At 40.3% G+C, this 27,945-nt stretch overlaps 2 protein-coding genes across 3 annotated transcripts in view; one reads left to right on the top strand and one right to left on the bottom strand.

Moving 5' to 3' along the window:
• Positions 1-3: 3 nt before the first annotated feature.
• On the top strand, positions 4-1,267 carry LOC120716942 (cholecystokinin). 2 transcript variants are annotated; one of them, XM_040004674.1, is made up of 3 exons: positions 4-465; positions 552-815; positions 980-1,267. In XM_040004674.1, the coding sequence occupies exons 1-3, from the start codon at positions 282-284 to the stop codon at positions 1,054-1,056; spliced, it is 525 nt and encodes a 174-aa protein (XP_039860608.1). In that variant the 5' UTR covers positions 4-281; the 3' UTR covers positions 1,057-1,267. The 2 variants fall into 2 exon arrangements, with proteins under 2 accessions (XP_039860608.1, XP_039860609.1); XM_040004675.1 differs by having other exon boundaries at positions 963-1,267.
• Positions 1,268-1,983: 716 nt separating this feature from the next.
• The window catches only part of hap1 (huntingtin associated protein 1), a 35,573-nt gene continuing 9,611 nt past the window's right edge, over positions 1,984-27,945 (bottom strand). Inside the window, exons 2-16 of the mRNA XM_040004395.1 lie at positions 20,829-21,140; positions 19,298-19,486; positions 10,174-10,250; positions 9,816-9,932; positions 9,614-9,708; positions 8,465-8,573; positions 8,209-8,287; positions 7,993-8,123; positions 7,826-7,900; positions 7,261-7,472; positions 5,378-5,596; positions 4,915-5,252; positions 4,484-4,672; positions 4,148-4,250; positions 1,984-2,855 (exon numbers count right to left, since the gene is read on the bottom strand). Coding sequence (XP_039860329.1) covers positions 2,459-2,855; positions 4,148-4,250; positions 4,484-4,672; positions 4,915-5,252; positions 5,378-5,596; positions 7,261-7,472; positions 7,826-7,900; positions 7,993-8,123; positions 8,209-8,287; positions 8,465-8,573; positions 9,614-9,708; positions 9,816-9,932; positions 10,174-10,250; positions 19,298-19,486; positions 20,829-21,140 — 2,642 coding nt within the window. The 3' untranslated portion in view covers positions 1,984-2,458. The remainder of the gene's footprint in view (positions 2,856-4,147; positions 4,251-4,483; positions 4,673-4,914; positions 5,253-5,377; positions 5,597-7,260; positions 7,473-7,825; positions 7,901-7,992; positions 8,124-8,208; positions 8,288-8,464; positions 8,574-9,613; positions 9,709-9,815; positions 9,933-10,173; positions 10,251-19,297; positions 19,487-20,828; positions 21,141-27,945) is intronic.

Here is a 27,945-nt window from a genome sequence, read left to right as displayed (position 1 = left end):
AAACTGAAAGAAATGGGACGTTGTTTAAATGTACGTTTCTGTACAGGTACAGGAAACCTGTGTTTCCTCCTCCCTAAAGTTGACTTTTTCACAGTGTCTTTATTGTTACATCAGATTTGTATTGTTTTAAATGGTTTCTAAGGAAATATTGGATTTTCAGTGTAAACACATCGAGTTGTTTTATTGTTATTGCAGTGCAAAAAAGGTTTTAAGTGACAAATATAATGATGTGTTTCTCCATGTAAACTTGCATAATTTCCTTTGCGCACATCCTTTTTCCAATGTATCCATCTCTTAATCAAACGCTCTGTGGTGAACACCATTATCAGTATTTGATTGAAAGCCATTATGCTGACACCAAACTTGGGTATAAAAGAGACAACCTGCTGGGAATCAGCAGTTGTGCACTGGAGACATCACGCTCATCACACTTTGTTGTGTACATATCTCATCCTATCTTCACAGGTACAGTAAGTTTGCCATTTTTGATACCTAATTTTTTTTTAGAATACATCTCATGTTTACTCAAATGTTTCTTTCTTACTGCGCAGAGAGAATGTCGGGGAAATTTTTCGTGGTATTTGCACTGCTGGTTGCTCTGCTTGTGTCTGGAGCAGCTTCCCCAACTGAAACCGGAGAGACTGAGGAGACAAATGTTCTCAAGCAGCTTCTAGCTAAACATGAGATGGCAAAAGACTCGGCTGGAAGACAGAGGGAAGCACCCCGCACTCACTCTGCACGGGTGGAACGACGGGCGCACCTTTCAGTTGATGAGCGCGAGATAATGACCAAACAAATAATGCAAGCAATTTCAGGTATGCTGCATGCTTGGGTGGGAAAGCTCTGTGATTGTCATCTTGTTTCACTTCAGCTAATTAGAGCAATGTGTGAATAGGCGGAGGTCCAAGACAATGCTCAGATTTGCATACTGAACCCTTTTGTTTGTGGTTCATGTACTGTAGGAATGGTTTGTTCACAGAGCTGATGAACTCCGAGTGCATGACGGATCGGGACTACCAGGGCTGGGTGGATTTTGGCCGCCGGGACACAGAATGAGGCACATCACAACAGCTGGAGAGCTGGCGCACTGCTTTTTTGTTCAGATTTTATAAAAAAGTGGACGTTTACTTCCCATGCAACTTTCGAAATAAACAGTTTTGCAGATTTATTGCACTTGTTTTTATTCCATATCTTTGGTGATGAGTGGACGAAGAGTCAAAAGTGAACTTGGTGGAAATGAAAACATTTATTCACAGGTGGTACAGTTCACGCACACACTGACATGTAGAGTTACAGCAAACAACAGCGCACAGAAACAGTCGTTTGGTTAATTTAAGTAGAAACACAAATCTCTGTTTATGAATTCTTCCCTTTTAAATCCACATTATCCTGTGGCTTTTTCGCCAGAGCTGATTGATCAACCAGAGTGATGCTGTTTAAATTATCATGATAACTCTTGTACTTATTACATATTACTTATTGCGCCTACTGTCACAGATATCACTCTGAAATGCCCAGCGTGATTTCGGTTAAATTTAAATCCCAGTGGTTTAAAAATTCCCGATGACATGATTTATACAGCAGATTTCTACAAACAAAACTTTGAGTCACTGGAGTCAACATGTTGCTTCACAGTCTTCCATGCAGCATGCAAATCCGATTTGGTTGTGGTGAGGTTTGGCTCAGAATAAAGTCCATAAAGGCGTAACTTTAAACAGCTTAGAGGTGAAATGGAAGTGTGCATGTGAGAGCAAGTAATGGACTGCAAGGCAGACTGCTTAATATTATTAACATTACTCAGTTCAGTCACTGGATCGTCAGGCTTCTTCTCAGTGCTTCTTTCTAAGAATAGTTTGACAAACTTATATACTATATGCTTTTGTCAACATAGCAGCGAATAAGCAGGAAGACCAGACTGCGTTTTAGTGCATTTTCAGGGACAGCATTGGTTTGTTTGTGGTTTCTCTACTTTCAATAATTTACAGCACATCGTCTTTTTTCATTTCCCTAAATGACAGTTATTATTTACACATAGCTCATGTTTCTCTTTGGAAACTAATAAAATGACGAGTGAGGAGGTTTTTTTAAAACCAGTGGTTGGGAGTGGGGCAAATTGTAAAAGGAAAGTCAAAACACAAAAGTATAAAATATTTCTTTTCTTCATCATTTTCCTTTCTGCGTAAAAAGAAGCAAAGTGTGAATCAAACACAGCAGTGATCAGGTGGTTTTCCTGAGATGAAAATGTCCCACATGTAAAGAATAATTTACCGTGCACAAGTTCATAGAAAAACATTGTACTGCACACTACCAATAACTGAAAGTATGGCTCTAACACATTCTGTGGCTTTTCTTTTCAAGACACGGGTGCTGTGGTGGGCACTGAAGTGCACAGTAGGAATCGCATGGCTTTATGCAAAGTCACTATGGTGAATGAGAGAGGAGTGTGGAGGTGAATGCATCACACTTTCGGAGGAGGTCTGACTGCTTCCCTGTCTTTGTCACTGGGGCCCCTCATCCCCCAGGCTGCCACTCTGTGCAACCCAAGACTCTGAAGCTTCTCCACCAAGTTCCAGCTAAAAATGTTCCTTCGTCCTTCTTTGTGTGAGAAAAAGTCTCCTCTTTTGTCTGATACTGTAGAAAATGAAGGTTTTCCAGTGCGGCTGTAGTGCAGGTTGTGGTGGGGATGACGGGAGGCTGAGATGCCGCGCTCTTGCAGCAGTTGCAGGAGTCCCAGTGATGAAGTGCTAAGCTCTGTGGTGGCTGTCTGGCCTCCCTGGCCAAAGTCCTGCTGCAAGGCTGGTGAAGTGCTCACGTGCTCACGGTCCCGAGAAGGTGGCAGGCCGAAAGAGTGAAGGCTATTAAAAAAAAAAAGAAACAAACAAAATATTAAAACTAAATGACATAACATCTCCTCTACAAGCACATGCATATTCATATAAACCGACTGTGAAAAAAAGACGATGTGAGACGTTTTGGTTAGTTTAGCACATCAACACTAAAAAGTGGAGAAACATGATGTTAATATCCCAGTGATGAGGAAAACAGATCTGGTGTGGAAGAAAGTGGAAGAGATGGTAAAAAAAATATATAATAAAAAACTCAGCAGGGAGCAAAAACAAGTAAGAGCAGATGTTACAACGTTAGGCACAGCGTTAGTAGAAGATAACATGCATAACGGAAGTAGGACTCACGGCGCATCAAGTAACATTTACGGACCTCCCACTACATCCTACTTAGCATCTAAAAGCAGTGAACCAACTTTTTAAATTGTTTTACCGTGGAAGGCAATGCAGTACATTAGATTTAGGTAGATCTATGTTTTATAAATATATTAAAATGTTTACACAGTAAACTCCTTTCTAGACTTATTGATCACTCATTTCATGCACAGAGTGAGGACTGGAAGTGCTGGAGATCATGCCTCTGTCGTTAATATTACAGACACTAATCAAGCATTCAGAGTGCATTTATAACACCAGGCTCTTACTTTTCCCTGGTGGCTCCTTCTAGAGTTGGAGAAAGAGCCTTGACAGACGTTTTCTACCATTGAGAGGGTAAAGAATGGAAGTTAGGAAAGACAGAGCAACTGCAATCTGTAATATCTATACCCGTTTAGAGTGGACCTATTGTGCTCATTTTCAGCTCCACAATTTTATTCTTGGAGTCTAAATTAGTAGCCTTAGAGCCTTGGGGAAGTAATTCATTCAAGTCATCTTCTGTATAAAATGAACCATTTTAGTGTTGGTGCCTTTAAAGCCACCTTTCCTATAAGACAGCTTACTTCTGATTGGCTGTCCCTTGCAAACAGAATACTTAAAAAGCAGTTTGTGGCTAAGAGCTATGTGCCTGGGATGGCCATAGTGTTCTTCTCTGACGTCATAAAGAGCATACACAGTGACCTCAATATGTCAAACTTTGCCCATATTTAGTATTGCTGCACACAATTTCACAAAATAAAGAAAACAAACAATTTAGGCCCGCTTTAATGAAACTGACACTGGAAAAAAAAAGTTTGGGTTAGTAAATCTAGTTTAAAAGGTTAATACAAAATCCAACTAACACTGCCTGAAGAGTATTTACCTTGGCCAGAGCTGTGAAAAAACACAATGAGCAAAGACGAAATAACCCCAAAACAGTATGTTCTTACCTAGTGGAGAAGGAGGGGATGATTAGGGAGGGTTGGAGGACTTGGCAGGTGGTGATGGGATGTGTGGGAGGGGTCTGAGGGAGGTTGGGACCCAATGAAGAGACTGTGAGGTCATGGAGGGGGAAAAGGTAGGTTAAACTACACATGTAGGAAAGGACACACATCTAAAGAGTCACTAAAAGACTGAATGAAGATGAACCCTGCACTAATTTTGCAAGGAATGGGAGCTATCCTCTATAATGAGAAGATATGCACTTCAGTAAATATGTCATCTGGAATTGAGTAGAAATGAGACAACTAGTTGACTTGTGTGTGTAGTGTGCCAATGTGTCGTACCCATGCCGTGAGCTCCAGAGAGGTGTGACAGGTCTGGCTCATCCTCCTCCAGGTCGTTCAAGCTGTAGACGTGCTGTATGTCAACTTCGAGCTCCCTGAAGTCTTTAGTTAGGACTCCCGGGCGTGGATGCAGGATACCTCCCAGGTTTGGTTTGGCCAGCTGCTGCCACTGGTGCAGAGTCACTGAGCCTGAAGAGTAGAGATTCAGAAGGTGTTGCCACTGAAGTGTGTGGTAATCCAATATAGATGCATTACAAATACTGCTCTCTGAGCAGGGCAGCTTTTCATCCGTGGGATTTACTACAGAGGCTAAGGTGAAGAAGCTCGTCATTTTCTGTCTCGTTTTACTTTCTTATGCTTCATCAAGACTGCACAAATGCTGAAGCAGGTTTGAAGACATGATTAGAGAAACATAAAGCTAAAAATTTTACCTTCCAGAGGTTTGACAATCTGCAGACGGTCAGGTAGGTAGGACCTGGATCCTCCCGAGGAGCCACAGGAGTGTCGGGAGCTACCGTTGGAGTAGTTGGTGCCTGTTGAAGCAGCTGGGCTGGAGGCCAGGCTGTAATTTGGCGTCAGGAAACCACTAGAACCCTCGCCTTCCTCACTGTCTGCTGCCAAGGCACGGAGTTTACGTTCGCGTTCCACATCGAAGAAAGGTCGGTCAGAAGAGTGGTTCTGCTGGCGGACTGAGAGTCTGCACAAGGCAGCTTCGAGATCCTGGCCTCCTGGTGTGCCTGGTTGACCTAAACGTTTTGGCCCACTAACGCTAAAAAGGAAAAATTAACAACATTATTTTAAAGTCAACATCCTACAGCTTCAAACTGTATCCCAAAATGTAAAATCTGTGTCGAATCTTTAGGCATTACTGTGGCATCTGATGTGCAGTCTTACCTGCTGTCTTCCTTCTGAGCATGATTGGAGCTCGGCTTGTCTTCCAAGTTCAGGCTGGCATTATCGGAGCCATAGTAGCTGGTCCGAGGGGTGCTGTTAGAGCTGGAAGGTGCGGACACCGGGCTGGAGCCTGGCACACCTGGTGAGTGGCATTGAGACCGCTGCCTTACAGCCTTGTTCACCACTTTCACGGTTTCAAAAACACGCCAGGGGTGGTTCCTGCCAGAGGAAACAGCAAAAGTAATGACATGAGTGTCTCTCTTACACATTCACACTCCTCCAAAAAAATATTTATTCAGAATTGAAACTCATCAAAATTTTACACAAGCTACAGGAGGGAAATTGTATAATTGCCATTCATTTAGAAGCAACAAAGAAAACCCTTCAAACTTGAACTTAAAAGATTCTCCTCTGTTTGGAGACTCTTTTAACAAAAGAAACTACCAGTTAACAGTACCAGTATGGTACTGATAAGCAAAAGGGGTCAGTGTTGGGATATACCAAGGTGTCATGCTGTGTCAGTTAAAATTTAGCTGTAACAGTTTTAAGTGTAACCTACAATACCTTTAAGTCTATTAGCTTAACAGGCCTGCTGGCAAAGTGAATGCCTCGCGCTATGGATCTTAGGCTGATGCAAAGAGTGAGGCAAGTCTGAGATTCTGTTTTTTCAAATAAAATGCGTTATTATATCTCAGTGACGTATCTTTCAAATAGTATATGACATATTATTATATGCTGTTATAAGTTGAATAAATAAATGGTCAAATTTGTAATTGATTTTCACTTCAATTTGCATTTCAAATTCTGGTTCACTTTGTTTAACATTTTGGTTGATTCTGTTCTTGTTCTTTGTAGTATATTGTCTCCTAAAACAAAAGAATTACCCAAATACGGGAAATGCATCCATACAAGAAATTAAATCAACAAACTACAGATTGCTTTGAATGCAAAATGCCATAAAAAAGATGCACAGAGTGAGAGACAGATGAAAGAGAAGAAAAAGCAAGAACAGATGTGCGTTTCATTTTTCACGTTTCCTTTTTCATTTCTACGGATCATTTTTCATGGGGGTAAAGTCACTGTCTCCACTATTAATTTGTTCAGAATTTCACAGACTGATTAAAACATATTTGTAATGTTGTTCTTCTTTGTTTATACAAGAGAATGCAAAACAATAAAAATTATACTAGTTTGTAATCAACTACTGGCCCACTCCATCTTTCTGACACCATCTAACACCTTATAAAATCATTAATTATCAAATACAAAACTAACATTAAGCATTTATTCAGCTAAATCATGGATGGATGTCAAGTAGCGTCATTACACACAATTGACATTGATGTAGTTCTTTTAACAGAAAACATTACGTACTAACAAAACGTAAGTCAAGTAAAACTTGTTATTCCCTGAAATCCAAATTGTACAAATTTAATCTAAAAAATTACCACAGCAACACATAAACATGTAACATACTAAACCTTACTAGTAATTATTTTCAAACATGCATCAACTCAGTCAGTACTATTGTACCTGCTGTTTTCTTTTCTTCTGTAAGGAATGTGTCTAATAAAAGCTGAGCTGCTATAAAAGTAAAAGCCACTTGACGAAGGCATTTAAGTTTAAGGTGTGATAGGGCAGGGAGTGGAACTACCACAGAATTTATTTACTTAAGGTATAAAGGTAGTTTCCCAGAGCTGAACTTGTTTAACCTTAGTTATCTCTGTAGTTCTAGAAAATAATTCTTATGAAAACAGGAACACGAAACTACAACTGCTACTCAATATTCACGGTACAATCTGGTCAATTTAGACCAGACAAAGTGGATAAGGATTTTTTTTAAATGTGCATATAAGCCAAACAGACGCAGGTCACAGACTCACTTGTACTCTGAGGGAGCTGGGGTGTCTAGGCCTTTGCGGAAAGTGCCTTCAATCTCTGCTGCCAGTGAGTCCATGGGGAGGACTGAGGCCAATGAAGTGTACCGCTGCACGGTGCTATTCGGCAGGCTCTTGTTTCGAAGATTTTTAATGTCCTCTCGGGCTTCGTGGAGCATGTCCTTACACTCTGAGTACTTGTCCTGCAAGTCCTTGAGCTAGAGACAGGGGGTGACAAATCAGTCAAACTGTAGATCAAGTTGGGGAAAAGTGTCATGCCACTGACAAAATACACAGGAGCAGCTGAATATATAATGCTATGATAAGCTTCTACACATACACATACACATACATATTTGATAATAAATCACCAAGCGGTGCTGGAGTCAGCATATTTATCTAAAGCCAAAAATGGGTTTCTGTAAACACCTCAAACTCTACATCTGTGTCTATATTATGAGAGCTTTTCAGCCACACACGAAGACAAATCAAAACTGAGCTCATGTAATCATCTTAATCCAACACCAAAAATGCCGTTGAAGTCACAGAGATTACAAAGCGAGTATCTTACCTCAGATTTCAGTTTTTGCTGGCTCTCACGGGAGGCATTCAGCTGGTGGTTTAACTCCTCGTTCTCATGGGTGAGCTAGACGGAAAGAGAACAGAATTCAAAAAGTTTTAACACAAGTATTTAATATAATCCATAACAAAAGCTGTGCACATGTGTGAGCCTCTCACCCCTTTGCAGCGTGCCTGCAGGTCAACGATCTGAGCGAGCAGCGAGCTGATTTCCTCCTGCTGCCTGAGACAATCCTCTACTTTCCGCGCTAGCTCTTCCGACAAGTCAACCACCTGCTTATTGGCAGATGCTGAAACACACAAGTCCCATAAATTTCCTTGTGCCTGACTTATAATTCCCATTTTCATTGACTGAAGCATGACTGTGACACTTACAGAGCTCATCCACACACACCATCATCAGCTCCTGTTCTTGCTCCTCGTACATTGATGTCTCCGTTGAGAGCTCAGTAGCCTGCAGAAAAAATTATTAATAATCAATTATCATATGTGATGCTGAACAGCAGTCTTGAAAACTCTGTGTGCAATGCGCAAAGACGCACTGCATACTGTACTATTTATTTTCAAATAAGTGAATAAATAAACACATAACAAACAGGAATATCTCTTTAATTTCAAAGTTGGTGCATACCTCTAATCTGAGTTTGCGGTTCTCCTCCTCTAAACCTTTCAGTTTCTGCTGTAGGAAGTCATAGTGGATGAAGTTGGTGAGTGAACTTGATGATTCATTCCTTTTCATTCTAAAGAAAGAAAGCAATGCATTTATATTAAATAAAACCTAAATTTTTATAAGAAAAGCGATGAAAATGTTGATGTTGTGCGCTCTGCTGGGAAGGTGATTGGCTGCAGACTCCCATCTCTGCAGGACCTGTACACCTCCAGGACACTGGGGCGTGCAGCTCGAATCATAGCTGACCCTTCTCACCCTGGACACAGTCTGTTTGACCTGCTCCCCTCAGGCAGGGGGCTCTGGTCCTTTCGCACCAGAACCTCTCATGAACAAACCAAATGACTGTTCCCACCACTAACACATGACCCTACACTGTGCTCACTGCATCATTCCATGTTTGCACTGATCACCACCTGCACTCATGCATATATCTATCTACTTAGCACTTTTCATTTTTATTTTTATGTTTATTTAAGCGTTATCTGACAGTATGTTTGCACTAAGCACCGCAGCAATTTCCTAATGTTGTAAACCTGCTCAACATTTGGCAATAAAACCCTTTCTGATTCTGATTCTGAAAAAGAGTGATCAAGTGCTAAGCCCTGTATAAATAGGTTATTTTTTAATATAATTAACCCTCAAAATAATTAGCATGGATCACTGCGATGAATCTAAGTTAACAGAGTCTAATAATGTGTAATAGGAATGATTAACTGCTGATGGGGAGGGTTTTACTAGCTGAAGACATTGAGAGGATCAGTGGGGATGTTCTGACGTCTGTTTACTTATGTGTAAGCCCAAGGTAGTAACCAACAGTGTAAACACAATCCTTCATAGCGGACATTCACCATCATAAACACTGAGGAACATTTTGGTACCACTACAGCATGAAGTCCACTGAAACTACTTTGTGATAACATCTTGAAGCATAGTTAGAGTATAGGATGCATTGCACCTCTGTTACAGATTTTTAGACAAATACAATTTTAGTCAGAAAAAAGCTACATATGTTAAAGTAAGACTTATACACAATATGCAAAACAAGCTGCCAGCAGCTCGTCATCATTCAACCCTGTGCGTTACACCATATGTGCACATTTGTGTACTCACGGTGACTGCGATTGAGCGTTTTCAATCTCCTCAGTGCTCGCATAGAACTGAAGGAGGTCATCTCGCATCGAGAGCTCATGGCGCAGTTGAGCAATCTAGGAAAACAAGTCACGATCACTTAAGCACAGCAGAGTGTGGCACAACAAAGATGAAATATTTCCATCTCGCTATACAGGTGTGTATCAGGAGCCTTTCTTTTTACCTCCTCCTTTGCAATTTCAAGCTGTTCATCCAGCATTTCATTACGTGCCGTTAGTTCTTGGTTTTGCTTCAGGAGGGACTGGCCAATCCGTGCTGCCAATTCCAGATCACGCTCTTTCTGCAAAGTCATAATCAAACATATAAATTAATAAATACGTTGAGATATGTTTAAGGTTTTAAATGATTTGATTACACTGTACTAATTTAAACCGTAATTATGTAAGACCAAAATGTTAGTAGATAGCACTGAGAGGGGTGACAAAAATATGCAGAAAACTGTGGCAAACAGTGATGATCTGTGAGGCAGATAAGCCTAATCCTCTTAAATTCCATTCATCTGCTGTGTGTCTCTGTCTTACCTCCTCCAGCAGGTGGGTGACCGCCTTGATATCATGATATGTCTTGGTGACCTGGCCAACTCTGTCTGAGGACAGCACTGTGGGAGGAGTGAGAGATGGATTTAATGAATGAAGGAAAAGACATAACTGTAGATGGTAATGGAAGAGAACAGCAAGAAGTCAGCCGTGCTAACAGTAGGATGGTGTAAGGCTAACTAGACAACTAGATTGCTTTTGTCACTTTGATCTCTTCCCGTTTCTACTTTACAAATACCTTTAATAGGTTACATGATATTACGGTGTAAAGACTTTCCTGATATTTCTTGTCCATTACTGTAACATCTCTTTTTTTCTATTCAAAGCTGCTTTGCTTGGTTGCATTTGTCGATGCACTGGTGAACCTGAATTATCAAAAAGATAAAAACAAGATGTCCACTGGAGTGAAGAAAGACCCGCCTACCTGATAAAGTTACATTATTGCTATTTATCATTAACCAGATCTCGAGACACAACAGCTCCACATGGTCAGCCACAAACTGATCCTCTTAGCTTGATCCTTTTTAGCCCGGATAAGACGCCACTAAAGACCTCGTTCTCCTGGATGCTAATATAGGTCTATGTACAGGGACTAAACTGACTAGGTATTCACACCAGGAAAGGATAACAGTGGCTGGCTATTGACCTGTAACTTTGTTTACATCCTGTACAGTAAAGTAGACATAAACAAGCCAGTTAAAGCTGAAGTGGCGAACAGGATTAATCAGTCATTCGTTTAGGACAGATAAGACAGATTTTACATTAATGGCATTCATGTAATCATCATTTCTAAATTTCAATAAAGTTAAATTATTTTTCAGACATTTACTAATAGGTATGAGATCGTGGTTTCACTTTGTTTCTGTCTTTGCAATAATGCCTTTAATTATAGGTACTGTTTAGTGGCATGCCTCATTTGTGTAAAATGCATATATACAGTGTTTTAGAATCTGCTTAAATATGTGCAGACATTGGCTGGATTAGCTTACGATTCTGCATGCAACATCTCTAAAGTTGCATAATCTTACTTCAGATGAAAACTTAGCTAAAGAGATGGGCAGCTGCCTGGCACACAATTAGACTGTCCTGAATTTGGCCTAGAAACACAGTGATTGGATAGCTGTGTCAGTATCCAATCAGCCTAATGGAAGGAACCCAACCTTAGGCTGGACTGTACCGCATTGCTCTGTGTAAGCACACTTTATATTGGCCATAACTTATAGCATGAACCACATCTACAGGATTTATTTTTACTAAGATCAAAGAAAAATTTGGTCACTGTCAAAATATGTGAGATCAGGAACTTAATTATTTTGTTGAAGACTTCTCAGGAGCAGTAGAGGGGGTCAAAACCATGTGTCATGTGTCAAAACCAAAGAGTTGATTCTAGGACACACACAGAGATGACAAATGATGCTTGCCACCCTTTGGATTCAATTTTAATGCTCACTGTTGGCTATGTAACAGGTCACCTGGCAGGATAATATGTTTCTCTCAAGGACACTGCAGCAAGGCAAAAGCACTTGAATACCCGGCCTCCACTGAATGATAACACTAGCTCTGCAGGTCTGCATCATAAAAGTCAGGTCAGAGATACTGTCTAATGTCTCGTATTAAAATCCAATCTCTTTAAAATGTGAGCATAATCAAACAAATGCAAGTATTACAAAAATCCTGAAATTTAATCTGCTAATGAAAAAATGTCACATGTTCAGCAACATTTCAACAATAGAGATAAGACTTCAAGGTCAATAATAATCCAAACTGGAAACGAAACAGCAAATCGTCACAGTGATGCACGTCTACTTGTGCACTAATGTGATGACCACAATAGAATCTGTAAATTAACAAAGGTTAATCAGATAATAGGTTAACTTCTTTAAATCCTATTGTCCTGAAAGTGCAGTGCTAAGGGGAAAGTCTGCAGCAGGACTACTGGTAGGAACACATTTTCATTTTCACATATCCAAAACAATGACATGTTAAACCAAGAAGAAACACTCTACTTTTTTACATTTTACTGCCTAATCTCAGTGGTTACAAGAACATTAAACTGAAGTTAGAGTACTGTGTATCATTTACACCCTCTATCCCACTGGCCAAAATACCTAATCTATTTCCTCTTAACCCAGCTGTCATGGCACAGAGCAGATCCAGGTAGAGGTTTTGGGGTCTAGGCTGAGCTAAATCTAGTCAAGTTCAATGGACTGCAAGTCTAATACTGTTCCTTAATGACTTAGGTGTGCTTATGACGTCTGTTAGGTTGAGGGATCAGACGGACATAGATGAGCTCCAGGAATAACATTTACAGTGATCATTGATCTGTATTGTTCTGAAGGTGACCATTTGATAGGATTGGCAGGATAAAATATTTGTCTCACAAGACTTCCTAGTGCAAATCTGTCTGTAGATCTTTAGTGCAGTTTAAGCAAGTCAATAACAGTATTAAGGGACAGATCCAAGTTAAAATACATGTCACTAAAAAGAAATATAGGACTTATATTTCTGATTAACATTTGGTTTGCACCGTCATGCACACCCACACAACATGCAGCACAGAGGGGGAAAAAAACACAGCTATAAATGCACACATTAAATAAAAGGCCTGGAACATGTCACACAGTCATTCAGATAAAAACAAGCCTACATAGACATGCATTTACTTATAAAGTACTAGAGCAGTACCAGATTTTTTTTTGGTATACAAACTGATCTGGAGAAAAAGAAAAAAAAAAAAACTTATGTTATGTAAAATGTCTCAATTTGGCAAATGTCAGTTTAAATTGGTGCATTTTAATGCACCAGTCACATTTAGGAAAAAGCTCCTGAAATTATAGGATTGGAACTAGAGCAGCAGTACAGTAATGCACCTGCAGTTGTTGTTCCTCAAAAGCACATCTATTAAACAGTAGTCATTCTTAGAAAGAGAAATATGTCTAAATTCTCTAACTTGTCCTGCAAAAACTAAAGCTAATTTTGCTTTTGCTTTTTCCCCCCCCTTTGTTTGTTGCAGGAGAAAGGAACAAACATATATAGTGTAACGCTGGATCCATACAGTAAAAAGAGAAAACACAAAATGGAATGACCGAGAATTATAATTTGATCGCTTGCATACACAGCTTGGTTGTGCTGCTGCAGCATGCATGGGCATACACACTCACAGGTACTCTGACCTTCACAACACTAAAAGGAAAAACTGAAACTGAATACACTTACAAAACTTTACACCTCTTGATGCTCTAATTTTGAACTAAAGCTTCAAGCAGGGTCTGCAAAGACTCGCTTTTTGTTAAAGGTTAATCTTCATTTGCACAGTGTATCTTCAGTGACACAACTGCACCCTGCAGTATACGCAGCTCACCATTAAGTATTAAAGTGCTTAGATAACGAGGACCATGACAACGCAATGTACTACAGAGTACACCGGACAAGAATATCTGAGTTGCACTTGAACTTGACCTTTAATATTTTACTTCTACATTCTCTTATTTCTATTTTCTAAGTATGAGCTCTGCAGAAGAAGATCAGCACATCTCACCTTGTGTCACCTCCCTGCAAAGGTTGTCATTGTTGTTGTTGTTATTGTTATTGCTGTTGTGGCATTTGTTCTCCTCTGCTATTTCATCTAAAAGACTGGAATGGCTCCTCTCCTCCTCATCTCCCTCAGATGCTGAGGAGCTCCACACCTCCATGGTGATGGATGAAAAACTGCTCTCTGTATCTCCGTCCATGGGTTAAATCCCTCGTTCTTCTACTCCTGCTGTCTGTCAGCTGTGCTGTGACAAACCATTTGTGTCTCTGGCATGAATCTGCTGGCGTGTGTGTAGGGTAAAGCAATATCAACTAGACTGTGTGAGTGAGCGAGTGAGTGTATACGCCTCTATTTGCGTGTGCATGAGAATCTGAGCTGCTTGTTGTTAATATATAATCCGTCAGACTGTAAGGGCCATCTGTCGTCATGCCTGCCTCCCTTCACCTGGCCACGTTGGACTACCGGGTAAGAAAAGAGGGGGGGAAAGGAGAAGGGGTAAAGGAGGCATCAAAGTCTAAATGGCAAGCCATAAAATCTGATATTTATTAATTATTGTTAGCAATAATTAAAAGATATGAGTGACACGAGACTACAAATGACAATAATTCTGGTTGGGGCATTTGGTGCAGTTCAAAAGGATGCTGCACAAAGCCCACCCACCCCTGTAAACCGAGCAAGATAGTAGCTTCCATCCATGCCAGTGGCTGGTCTAATTCTCCTCACATACGCAGTACCAGATAGAGGAGGGGGCTCTGCGTAATAGTGGTGCAGGCAGAGTCACACCCACCCCCACAGGGGACTGATGGAGGCAAAAGCCCCTGTTCTTAATTACTGAGTAAGTTTTCACAGATAATAATAAATTGAAGAAGTTTTTTGTTTTTCTCTGTAAAAATATTACAGAAACTAAAATAATATAAAAGTCACAAATATTCTACATCTTCATCATATATGTCCAGTCTGTGCATCTTGTGACTTCAGTTGTTGCCCAAGCCAAAGCAGTTTCTTACAATCAAATATTTACCTTCTAATTAATTTTTCACCCACAAACTGACTGTGTGCCTGTCAAATTCTGTAAAAGACATTCATGCATTTGTTATTCCCTGAAGAATGCACGTGAATTACGTGCACGTCCACGGAAGGAATGGTTCAACCATGAGACAAGAGACAACACAACTAAAAGAAAAGCAAATGGTTATAAGGAAGTAATGATGTGTGGACTTCGCCCTTAGTAATAAAAAAAAGTGACAAAAGCTTCACTTTCAAGTCACCAGCCAGAAACAAAAGAAAACCTGTAGTCTAGCACGTTCATTAAAAAAAAAAGAAAATCCTGCACATATATTTCTTAAGATCACCTTATAAACTTTGAGTAAGAGCTCAATAACATGAAATAGGACCCTTGTGTAACTCAATGTGTGTTTCTTTGTTTACTAAGAGTCAAATGTTACTGATAAAAGTCTGCAAAGTGAGAGCTGATATCATTGATATGAGCTGATATGAGATCATATTCATGCGGGGGAACACCCTGGAAGGTCACTTGCCACCTTGTTTTGCTTCAGGGCATCTACAGAAAAAACGTTGTGCACGGTCATCACGTAGTGCTCGCATCTCTGGTTGTGATAACTTTATGATCCTTTATGGAAAGGTAAAACATGAATCAATATCCAAATATGCTGGAGAACAATGTTTCTAATTGAACCAAAAAAATCTCCTTTTACTGCATGCCTGAGCTGCTTCATGGTTACTTCCCATGCACTCCTTGTTAGGGATCACTGGTTTTGTGAATCATTACTGTTATTTTTGATAGCGCTAAAAAAATTATCTTAATACTTCCTTGACAAACTGGCTATACTACTCATTGTTTGTTCGGTTCATATACGTTTTCACATTAGGTTAAACAATTTCCAATGCTAAACAATTATATTTATTTTCTGACCAGTTACTTACAAGAAAGTCTAATTTTTAGCTCCTATATGTTCCACAATGTTACAAGTTGCTACATTGGTTCTTTAGAGCAAAAACTTAGCAGGTTTTTGGCTCTTTAGCTGTATGCTCAAAGAATGCAGAAAGAGCAAAGTACAACAGTAAAGCTATAGGCTAAAAAACCAAAATAATGAACTGAGTGGGGTCAACATCAATGATTATATGTGGATTTACCTTACAACATAGAGCACCTTGAGACAACCTTTATACATTGTGTATGTGGTTTGATCTACTATCGTTATATAAATATTATTAAACAAATTCAACATTCGGTGACACGCCAGATACTCTGCACAATGCTAAAATATGCACCAATTTCAACATTAACTGTGATCAATATTTAGAAAGAGATTTAATCTCAATCCTAGAAATGATTGAAAAGTGTTTTTCATTAACTAGCATTATATCAAATGAGCGCAAGACTGCAAACAAAACACAAAGAAAGAGCACAGAGGAGCAGGGTGTGAGCTTAAGTAAAGAACTCAAACAACACCATATGCCACATGCCAAAAAGAGTCACAGCAGCATGGCACAGTCTGCATGGGTCAGGTTAGTCTGTCCTGTTCCGTATAGCAATACGTGGGTTGGCATCACGTAGGTAGAGCCTATTTAACATTACGAGGACACAAACATGCAATCCTATTACTATAAATCAGGGCTATAGGGACAGGAAACCACTCTAACTCCTTTTTTAATTTTTAAAATATAGAAACAAGCAAAAACACAATATAAGGTAATGGGGCATTTATTTACATATTTAGCTTCATATATAAAATGATTCCTTATGAAAAGAGATCCAACTATAATGACAGAAACATACAATAGTATAATAGTGTATAAATGTATTAACAAAATTATTAATTCAATATTTAATACCTCAAAGAACTACAGAATCCAATTCTAGGATTCTCTCATCAGCTGTATTTCATAATTTGAGAGCAAGTCAACATGTTTCAGGACAATAACAACAGATGCATTGAGTCATGCAGCTACTCTACAGTAGTTCATGATGACTTTATTTAAAACAGAGGATGTATTAACATCAGTGTTGCAAGTGACTGCCAACATTGTCTTTGTAGTGATGTCAGAGTCGCCATTAGGATATGCTGTTTGCGGAGCTGCAGCATAAACTGCTTAGAAGTCATGACTGCTTAATCGGATTAGTGACATTTGACATCTGCGACTCACCTAAATGTGGTGCGTGTGTGCGCGTGGGGGAGGTTGGGTGCACAGCACGACCAGAGAGATGGAAGGTCCTTTTTATTTCTTACCAGCGAGTTAAAACATTATGAAAAGGAGCTTCCTGAAATATTTATTCTCCATTTAAAATAATAAAATAAAACATTTAGCATAAATGGAAATGAAAGGTTTAATATTTAATATTCCAAGTTTAATACTCGAAAACTGTAAGTTTGTATGACTAGTTAGTTTATCCAGTCTTTGATCAGAATAAAAACTAAATGCACTGTAGCAATGACACATTCACCAAACTTTATAGGCCATAAACACAATAATGCAGCTTACTATTAAAATTTTCATATTCACTCTTGTGAGTACTGTTCCCTTTATATCTTTACAAAGCAAACCGAAACGTGCGTTGTGTGCTGCACAACAGCTAACTAGTCTGTTTTCGATTACTATGTTGACAGGCGCGCCTTCACATTTATTGTCTTTCCTTCAGTACCTTATCCAGTACAAAGTGGCCGTGAGAACATTCTTGGCCAAAGATCAAAAGTAACATATTAATGTTCAACGAACCAAACCTAAACTTTACTCAGGCAAAGACTGAGCTCTAAAACAAAAGGCGAAAAATTAACACAATGATTGTTTGATTTTTCTCTTGGGATAATCTCTGCATTTTAATTCTTACTTCCCTGTGGCAATACGCGTTATTATTCTTGTGATGTTTTAAAGGTAAAAACAACTATGAGGAGCTGAAGTCAGTACAGGTTTACTAAATTAAATAAACTTTTTTTCCCCCTATGGCAACAATGAAACATTTTGGGAGATTGAGCCCACTAAAAAGGCAGCAATTCAGGAAGGTGAAAGACTAAACTTTAACACAACTTAAAATTTTATTTATTTTATCATCATGTTTATCTATCGTCTGTAAACACAAGTAGAACTTAATTTTGCATGAATCCATAGATACTACAGTTTCTGTTACAATGGCAAAACCAATTCTGCATAAATATAATTTGATTGACCGCAAACATGCACATTGAATAAAGACTCAGAGCGGGAAAACTGAAAACTGATTGCAACTTCTACAAAAGGTACTTTGAGTCAGGGGGTCATTTTCCATACTTGGATTAAGGTTTCATGTGGATTACAGCTTTGTTCACGATCTGATGTCATCCTGGAATTACCTCTTCTCTGAAACTGTTTGGTTTGTTGTCAAAGTGACATGTCGGTAAGGTCAAACCTACTCGCAAACAAGTTAATTTAACATAAACCAGATTAGATGGCAGCCTTAAACAGATCTCAGTCAAAATATCTGCCCAACCATGGATCAAGCATTCTTGTAGAAGGAATACACTGACAGAAGGAAAAACATTTGAAATTGTAATTATACTGTACGACTTTAAATATGCTTGTATTTTTTTAAGTGAGAGAGTCACGCTAATTCAACTAGAAGAGACAAACTAGCATAGGGTAACTATTAGCACATCACAAAAGGAGTAATCAACAGACTTTCTAATAGTATAGGATTTGTAGCAAAGAAGAATTGTAAAAAAACAGGAAAAAAATCATCCAAACACAAATTTCCTTACTTTTAGTGTGGTATTATTTAGAAAATCCTACATCTTCAATTATCTCAATCACAAGATTTTCAGAAAATCTGACCCCTGCCCTTGACCTTAGAGGGATTCTAAGATTTTTAGTACATGCACCTACGATATCAATCACAAAATCCTGAGTTTCGTCATTCTTGAGTTATCGAATTTACAAAACTTGGGTGTCCACGCTACGCACCACCCGGGGGAGTGGCGACAATACCCATTCAGCCTCTAAGGGCAAAGAGGTAAAAACCCACAGCAAACAAACAATCAATCTTATAATGGATGAAAAAGAAGATAATGTATGTTTTGGAATGACTTAAAGCAGTGGTGTCGAACTCCAGGCCTCGAGGACCGGTGTCCTGCAGGTTTTAGATATCACCCTGTTTCAACACACTGAATCAAATGATTAGTCCATTACCAGGCTTCTGGAGAACTTTAAGACATGTTGAGGAGGTAATTTACCAATTTAAATCAGCTGCACTGCATCAAGGACACATCTAAAACCTGAAGGACATCGGCCCTCGAGGCCTGGAGTTCGACACCTGTGACTTAAAGTAATAACTTTAATACAAGAGCTGATGGTTTAACCTGAAGAGAGTTTTCAAACAAAGACATTTCAGAGTATTAATAAACTGAAACAGTTTTGATGTTTAATGTTTTAAAATTCCTTCACTGTGCATGTTTCACAAACAGCTACAGTACAATAAGTTTGTTGCTGCTTTAACAAGAGTTAAAGAAGTCAATAATCCATTTTTATAGCCTTTCTAACAACAACTTTACAGTTCAGTCAGAGCTGAAATGAAACAGTACTCACAGAAGTATTTGAGTGTTTCCTCAATCTGGTCATGTGTGAGTCCCAGTACGACCTCTGGTGGCACCAGAGGGGTGTGCAGCCAGTCGTCGTTGTCATATCCAAACACACTGTCTGCTCGAAGAGTGTAGTTGGGTTGACCCTCTGATAGGAGGCTCACTATCTCAAGCTCTGGCAGATCTGAACAAAGGTCTGAGTGTGGGGATTGTTTGTGTGCACATGTATGTTTTTAATGAAGATTAATGAGTGTATGGATTAATATGAGAGAGAGGAAAAACAAAAAGAAAGTGGACATTAAGACCCAAAACAAAGCCAATGTCACCTGCAAGTGTACACTGCCCTCTACTGACAGATGATTGAATCTGCAATGCAATGCAATCCCCTAATACAGTGGTTCCCAAACCTTTTTTGCTAGGCCCCCCTTTGTTCCACATCCTCCAACCACACACATCCATATTTTGCTCCATTGCGGTTTATTTCACACCTCAAATATTTTGTAAACAATTAAGCAAATACAAGTAATTTGCAATAAATTACAGGTAGTAATAAAATAAACTACTAACTCTTTTATGCTACGTCCACAGCTACACGGGTATTTTTGAAAACACAGCTGTTTCGTCCACACGTAAACGGCGTTTCGAATCACCGAAAACTGAGATTTTTCAAAACTCCTGTTTTGCGTTTACGTGTGGACGAGGAATGCAGAGTTCGTCACGCAACGTCAAAGGTATGTGCCTTTTTTCACGTCACGCTGTGCGCCACGTTATTGTTTACATGAGATGAATTGCAGAATGGCAGATAGTCAGATTAACAGTATTTTGTCTCTATCTTCAGTTTTTACACTTTTTTTTCCTGTGTAATAATATTCAACATTGCTATCAATACATTTTTCAAAAAATGCCTCTCTGTGCCTCTCTGTCACACGGACAAACTGTGGGATACTGTTTGTCCGTGATTTAGACAGGGGGAACAAATCGTGGCAGGATCAGCCTGATATTATTTGTATCCCACTGTAACTTTACTGTATAAAGAGCTAACATCTCCAAAATGTCAGGAGTAGTTAGTCATTACAAGAAGTGTTTGTGAACTAAAAATCAAGAATGTGGGATCCTGTTTGTCCGTGATTTGAAGAGCCCAGCGCTGCTCCCGACGCAGGGAAAACCAATTATGCAAGGGAGACCTATCTTGACACTTGTGCAGGTGAAGCCAAAGGGCAGATATGCTTCAACATATTTTCTAGTCTTTGGCTTAGAATGAAGTTGGTTTGGAAACATATTCAGCTATGCTTCATCTCCTGCTTTGCGTTTGTGTGGGCGCCCCGTACTAGCAGTGTCCAAGCGTTTTGGGTTTTTTCCCCTTTTCATACTGCACCCTCCCTGCAATGGCTCTGCCCCACACTTTGGGAAGCTGTGCCTTAATAGATGCACACTGAGTCAGAATTAACTGAAGAAACATGCAGATCAGCTTAGTTCACTTGTATATTTAGGTGGGGCACTGACTTTCAAACCACCATTAAAAAAAAATAAAGACCTACCAGTTAGAGTTGACACATCATGGCAGGCTCGTTGTCCCAGCTCACTTAAGTACCCCTGTGAAGCAATGTGAAGAGGCTGAGGGTCCACGTCCAGGGACCCCTTAGCCTCCCCCTGCCCCTCATTGAGGGAGAAGGCTGACTGGGTGTCCAGATGGGCCTGTGGGGGCCAGAAGGGAGGAGAAAGAGAAGAACGAGGAGAAGAAGTGAGGGGGGTTGAGACAGGGTGGGACAGCTTGGCTGGGGCTGGGGGGTTCAGGGTGAAGGTCAACTCGGAGCCAGGTGTCCCACTTGGAGACTGAGGCCGCCCGGTTGCTCAGTGGGAAAACACAGGCATCCAGGGCATTGGGCTCTGACTGAGACTGAAGGTAATGACTAGAGAGAGGACAAAGAGGAAGAGAGAGGAGGAAACAAAAGAGAATAGAAACATTAGAAGGTTTCAGAAACCATCTGCAGTTATCTCCATGACAAAAAAAAAAACCAAAAAAACAGTTGCAGCTAATGTTGTACACATTAGAACATGCACATATGTATGTACAACAGTGTTAATTTCGCTGACCGCTAATTTCGTCAACAACCTTTTATTTATGACGAAAGTGAGACAATACCTAAAGGTGGGATGAGTTTGGAAGTGATCCAATCAGGAGTAATATCCCTGTGCAGTAACATTATATGTGTGAAAAACTCCGTTTTTCCTGAAGAGCAGTTATATGGATACAAATCACATTTGATCTCAAGGAAACTACAACACTTTGTAAACGGTTTGGAGAAACTCACAACACAACAAATTTTTACAGTTTGTATTTTAGTCACTGGAACAACTTTAAATTTAGTCGCACAAATCTTGTGATATCTAGTCGACTGAAACTAGACTAAAACTAAAAGAATTTAGATACTTAAACTATGACCTAAAGTAAAGAAGTAAAGTAAAGTAAAGACTAAATCAACATTTCCTCCATATGCATATATATATATATATATTAGGGGTGCAACGATACACAAAATTCACGGTTTGGTTCGGTTCGATACTTTGGTGTCACGGTTAGATATTTTTTCGATACAAAAAAAATGTTCATGCCTTTTTAATTTGTCATTTATTAAAATTATAAATATATATTTTAACTCAAAGGTACAGTTTTTAAATGTAACCCTTGTGCGTGTTTTTTATTTTGACAGCGAATGCGCACCTGCGGACCACTTATGTGCAGCCCCGGTTATATAGCTCGTCATATTGCAGCCACAGAAATTATTTTGTCCATGAAACCATAAAGCTGCACTTTCTTTTTGCCTTATAGTCTGATTTGTCATAACTTTTCCGTTTTGTGGTAAGCTTTTCTTTGGCTGTCACTTCTTCACCCTGACCTGTCTTATTTGGCTCAGCAGAACTAAAATAAATATCCTGCTGCTTTTACACACGCACTCACATAACGGTCAGCGATTCTCTGCGCGATCAACCTCTCATATGTTTAAGCTTGCTGCGGGAGATTTCACTTGTCATGTTTGCATAGTAAGCTAACGATTGATAAGACGATGTCAGAGGAATTGGTGCGCAAATTATCATCACTCACCAATCAGTGCTGTCGCTCTCTATACACAGTTCCCGCGATTGCAAAGTGAAAGCAAAAAACAAGCGCAAATTCAAACGCGATTTCAATATGGAGGTATCGTTTGGTCTTGCTTCCCGTGAGCTAGCCAGGGAGCACAGCCCTTTATTGACATCTGCAGAAGAACACTGCCGCTAGCTAACTGCTCAGCGCGGCAACCGCACAGCAACAACAACAACACACAGGGCGCCCTCTGACCCCGGAAGGACACACCGTCGCAGCGAGAGGGCGTCACCCGTCACTATGGCAACATAAACAAAACATAACTGTACAAACAGAACCCCGAACAGCCCTGACCCGCTACAATATGCTGCTGAGAATATAGCCCAGAAGAAGCGTATAGTATAGCTTTTATTTTGGAAAGAGCCATTTCTCTGTAATAAACTCTCTTTTCCAAAGATGAGTGATTCCTCAATCAGATACAGGTGTTACCGCGCCAGATCCGCGGCCCCGAACCGTAGTAAGGAAACCTCTGGCAGTTACTTGAAGGTTCCGTAACTGACTCGTAGCCGGCAACAGCTTACTATACAGGTCAACTCCGCTAGCAAAAAGATCGAAGGAGGCGTAGGAAACTGCTTCACCGAACTTTATTTCTTCTCTAAGGCACGAACACCGCGTACAGTGGGCTGAAACAGTTTACTCACAGCGAGCATCGCCGACACAACTCTGGTTGTCGAGGGAGTTATTATATTCCTTTTATTTATTTTCTTTTCGTCTCTTCTGTAGCTAACCGTTACTTTTTCCCCTTCTCCGCTCTCTCTCTTCACACACACACCAGGCAGTCCCGCTACACACATCCCGAATACATTTCCCATCAGGCTTCATCCTTAAAGGGCCATGCCTGTAACACAGGGCTTGCAAAATCGCTAGCCCGACGTCCCGGGGCTAGCGATTTTTCCAGTCGTACTACCAAAATCTATCTCTGCCCTGCCCGTCGGGCTATTGTAGGAAGGAAAAATATATGTCAATGCTTTTGCATTCTTTCGGAAATGTAGCTGGGTAATTATGTCATTGGCATCGGTGAGCCACTGTCAATATGTGACATATTGAAATCGCGTTTGAATTTGCGCTTGTTTTTTGCTTTCACTTTGCAAATGTCCAGGTGCCTTCTTTTGGTGCACCGGCCGGTCACGACCGGCAGGGGAAAAGTCACTCGGGTCAGAACATGGGGTGCCACCATCATCCCACTTCTGACACCAATGTGGCGAGCTCAGACAATGAGGAGACGGAGGTATCGTTTGGTCTTGCTTCCCGTGAGCTAGCCAGGGAGCACAGCCGTTTATTGACATCTGCAGAAGAACACTGCCGCTAGCTAACTGCTCAGCGCGGCAACCGCACAGCAACAACAACAACAACACACAGGGCGCCCTCTGACCCCGGAAGGACACACCGTCGCAGCGAGAGGGCGTCACCCGTCACTATGGCAACATAAACAAAACATAACTGTACAAACAGAACCCCGAACAGCCCTGACCCGCTTCATAGCCCCCCACCTAAGGGGTCAGTCGTCCCCGACGACCCCATTGCCCCACACAAAGTCCTGCAAATGTCCAGGTGCCTTCTTTTGGCGCACCGGCGATCACGACCGGCAGGGGAAAAGTCACTCGGGTCAGAACATGGGGTGCCACCATCATCCCACTTCTGACACCAATGTGGCGAGCTCAGACAACGAGGAGACGGAGGTGTCGTTTGGTCTTGCTTCCCGTGAGCTAGCCAGGGAGCACAGCCCTTTATTGACATCTGCAGAAGAACACTGCCGCTAGCTAACTGCTCAGCGCGGCAACCGCACAGCAACAACAACAACAACACACAGGGCGCCCTCTGACCCCGGAAGGACACACCGTCGCAGCGAGAGGGCGTCACCCGTCACTATGGCAACGTAAACAAAACATAACTGTACAAACAGAACCCCGAACAGCCCTGACCCGCTACAATATGCTGCTGAGAATATAGCCCAGAAGAAGCATATAGTATAGCTTTTATTTTGGAAAGAGCTATTTCTCTGTAATAAACTCTCTTTTCCAAAGATGAGTGATTCCTCAATCAGATACAGCGCTTGCAAAATCGCTAGCCCGACGTCCTGGGGCTAGCGATTTTTCCAGTCGGGCTACCAAAATCTATCTCTGCCCTGCCCGTCGGCCTATCGTAGGAAGGAAAAATATATGTCAATGCTTTTGCATTCTTTCGGAAATGTAGCTGGGTAATTATGTCATTGGCATCGGTGAGCCACTGTCAATATGTGACATATTGAAATCGCGTTTGAATTTGCACTTGTTTTTTGCTTTCACTTTGCAATCGCGGGAACTGTGTATAGAGAGCGACAGCACTGATTGGTGAGTGATGATAATTTGCACACCAATTCCTCTGACATCGTCTTATCAATCGTTAGCTTACTATGCAAACATGACAAGTGAAATCTCCCGCAGCAAGCTTAAACATATGAGAGGTTGATCGCGCAGAGAATCGCTGACCGTTATGTGAGTGCGTGTGTAAAAGCAGCAGGATATTTGTTTTAGTTCTGCTGAGCCACAGGTCAGGGTGAAGAAGTGACAGCCAAAGAAAAGCTTACCACAAAACGGAAAAGTTATGACAAATCAGACTATAAGGCAAAAAGAAAGTGCAGCTTTATGGTTTCATGGACAAAATAATTTCTGTGGCTGCAATATGACGAGCTATATAACCGGGGCTGCACATAAGTGGTCCGCAGGTGCGCATTCGCTGTCAAAAAAAAAAAAAAAAAAAAAAAAAAAAACGCGCACAAGATATGAAGTTGCAAGGCATGTTTGCATACATAAGATTTTCTGGAGGAGGACAGACATTTGTTTAAAACTCTTAAAGATGTCGAAGAAGCAAGCTCCTTTAAGCAATTACTTTGGTGTTCCTCCACCTCCAAAGAAATGTCAGGAGTCCGAACCACAAAAGAAGCGCGTATTCTCGGAAAAGTGGTTGCAGGAGGTGAGCTGGCTTCAAACAAATGATGAACGCACAGAGATGTGGTGCAGAATGTGCCGTGAAAATCCCACTCTAGCGGACAAAAACAGTGCTTTTTATATGGACGCAAACGCGCGTTGCAACTTCTTATCTGGTGCGCGTCTTTTATTTTGACAGCGAATGCGCACATGCGGACCACTTATGTGCACCCGTGTAAATAACATAATGTTCTGCCGGGTGTGTTGTTGGTTTTCTCTCGATTTCTGAGTCAACAAGCGCCTTTGTTACTGGGACCAGTCATTTTAAGAAAGGCCCCCATTAGAACCCATGAGAAATGCAAGAAATGCATTATTGCTCAGTCTGCAATATCTTTCCCAGAACAAACACCAATTGCAAATAACATACTAAAAATAAACCTGAAAAATCAGTTTAGAACAGCGTACTATGTTGCAAAGAGTGAACTACCACTGGCAAAATTTAGCAGTCTTTGCAAACTTCAAAAAGCAAATGGCCTAGATCTTGGTTCCACTTGTCTCTTACCCGTGACTTCAGCGGAAATTTCAAATTCAGGATCTGACACAGACTGATTCATGTCCTACACAGTTCTTACAAGTTCATAGAAATTTCTGTTCAATTAGAACCAAGTATTTGAGTTGATGATTGTAATTTTTATACAATGTTATAATTTGTTTTTCAACAATTTTTTGATTAATGTTTTGTTTCCTTTACAATATTATACTTTAATGTATAATATTGTAAGGAAACAAATCAATCAAAAATGCTTCTTTTTATTCGGACTATATTGGGCTACCAAAAATGAAGACCTGCCCACTCAGATTTGAAATTTGAGAGCCTGAGATATATTATTTTTAATACTTTGTTTCTAAATTAAAACTCTTTTGATTATTAATTTCTAATTTAATAATGGAAAAGCCATTTTTTGTTCGAAAAATATGACCGTGCACCAAAGTATCGACTCGACCGAACCGTGATTTGGCGTTGCACCCCTAAATATTAGATAGTGCGGTGGCCAGGGGCGTCGGGCTCGCCCCCCCCATGTGCGGAGTAAAAATATATATTTTAAAAATCATCAATGATATTTACTATGTGGTGCCACCAGCCAGGAACTTTCACCAGCTGACTCATTAAAGAACCAACAAACGGTGTTTTTCTTCTTTGGGGGCCGTCAAGCGCCCTTGATATGCGCGAGATATAATTTTGCAGGGAATTTATGACCTATCAGCGTCCTGATTAATTTGGGGCGTTTTGCGCCCCTGCAGACCGCAAGATTGCTGTTCTAGATTTTAAGTCCGTAGCTAAGTGAGCTGGTCGGAGAGCGTAGCGGTTGTTGGTTGAGGCACAGCCTCACCCCAAATTCTTAGATCGTTCTACCTACCTTTTCCAGAGACAATGGAGAAAACTGCAAGTAAATTGGGACTGAAGCCCAAATTCAACTAACCCAGGCAACGAAGGGAAGTCAAAAGAACACAGACTTTTTTGTCGGATGGTTCCAGCGAAGTCGGGTGACAGGCTGTGCATAATTTATCGATGCAGCCGGCTTGTGCGATTAACCACCAATGTAGCCTATATGAGTAATGGACGCTTAAAGGCCTGATGCTACTTCGCTTTCTCCTGTAATTTTGTGCGAGAAAGCTTTCGTTGTGTGTTGCCACAGGGTATCCTATGATATCACCTAGCAACAAATTAAATATGTACTCTAAATGGGTCTTAGTCGATATCATAAAATGCCCCCCTGAGATTTTTTCAGAGCCATATATATATATACGTACATTCTGTCTGTAAACACCATAGTTTGAAAAATGTTTAATTAAATCTGATAAAATGTTCTAGGGATGTAGAGTGGTGTCATGTTAACGATTTAATTGGCTCACGTCCACCAAGATCTTCAAGGTCAACTCAGTGATTTATTAGGTGGAAATTGACAAAAAGCCTTATAAGTTATAACTATTATTCTTTTAAGTGTGCTGTGTATTGTCAGCATATAGAAGGTGTATAAAGATTTAAAACATCACGACACATTTGGCTTTCGACCCCTCCTTCAATCAATAAAGTAATTTGAAGGTCAAAGTGATAACAATGTTCTATAGAGCTATTTAAAATGACAATAGCTTTTCACACTACCATGTTGGCACTGGATACTTTGAGTATAGTTTATTCCGTAATTTTATAACGACCTTGTTATAACTGATTAAATATATATCAAGTATTTTTGAGACAAAACAAAATAAACTTATGATCAAAAACTTAAAATTCAACAAAAATCCACATCAATACAAAAAATAATTAGAATTATATCAAGTATGTTAAAATGGGTTTTAACAGGGCACATATTTTCTCTACACTTGTTTTTACTGCAGTCCAAACTTCTTAAAGTATATTTTTTAAAAAGAAGAAAACACAATAAACATTTACAAAATACAATATGATTCCCTTAAAAGTAAATACTCCCCAGAAAGTGAGCTGCCATGGTGGAGGTTCGTGCTCTCGGAGTGCTTCTTGTTATTTTAAGTAATGCAAAACAACAAGAACTTGTCACATACTACATCATCTCACCTTATCCGTCC

The sequence above is a fragment of the Simochromis diagramma genome, unplaced genomic scaffold, assembly GCF_900408965.1.
Source record: "Simochromis diagramma unplaced genomic scaffold, fSimDia1.1 OVJJ01000487.1, whole genome shotgun sequence".
Lineage (NCBI taxonomy): Eukaryota > Metazoa > Chordata > Actinopteri > Cichliformes > Cichlidae > Simochromis > Simochromis diagramma.
This window is presented reverse-complemented; position numbering and strand designations above follow the sequence as displayed.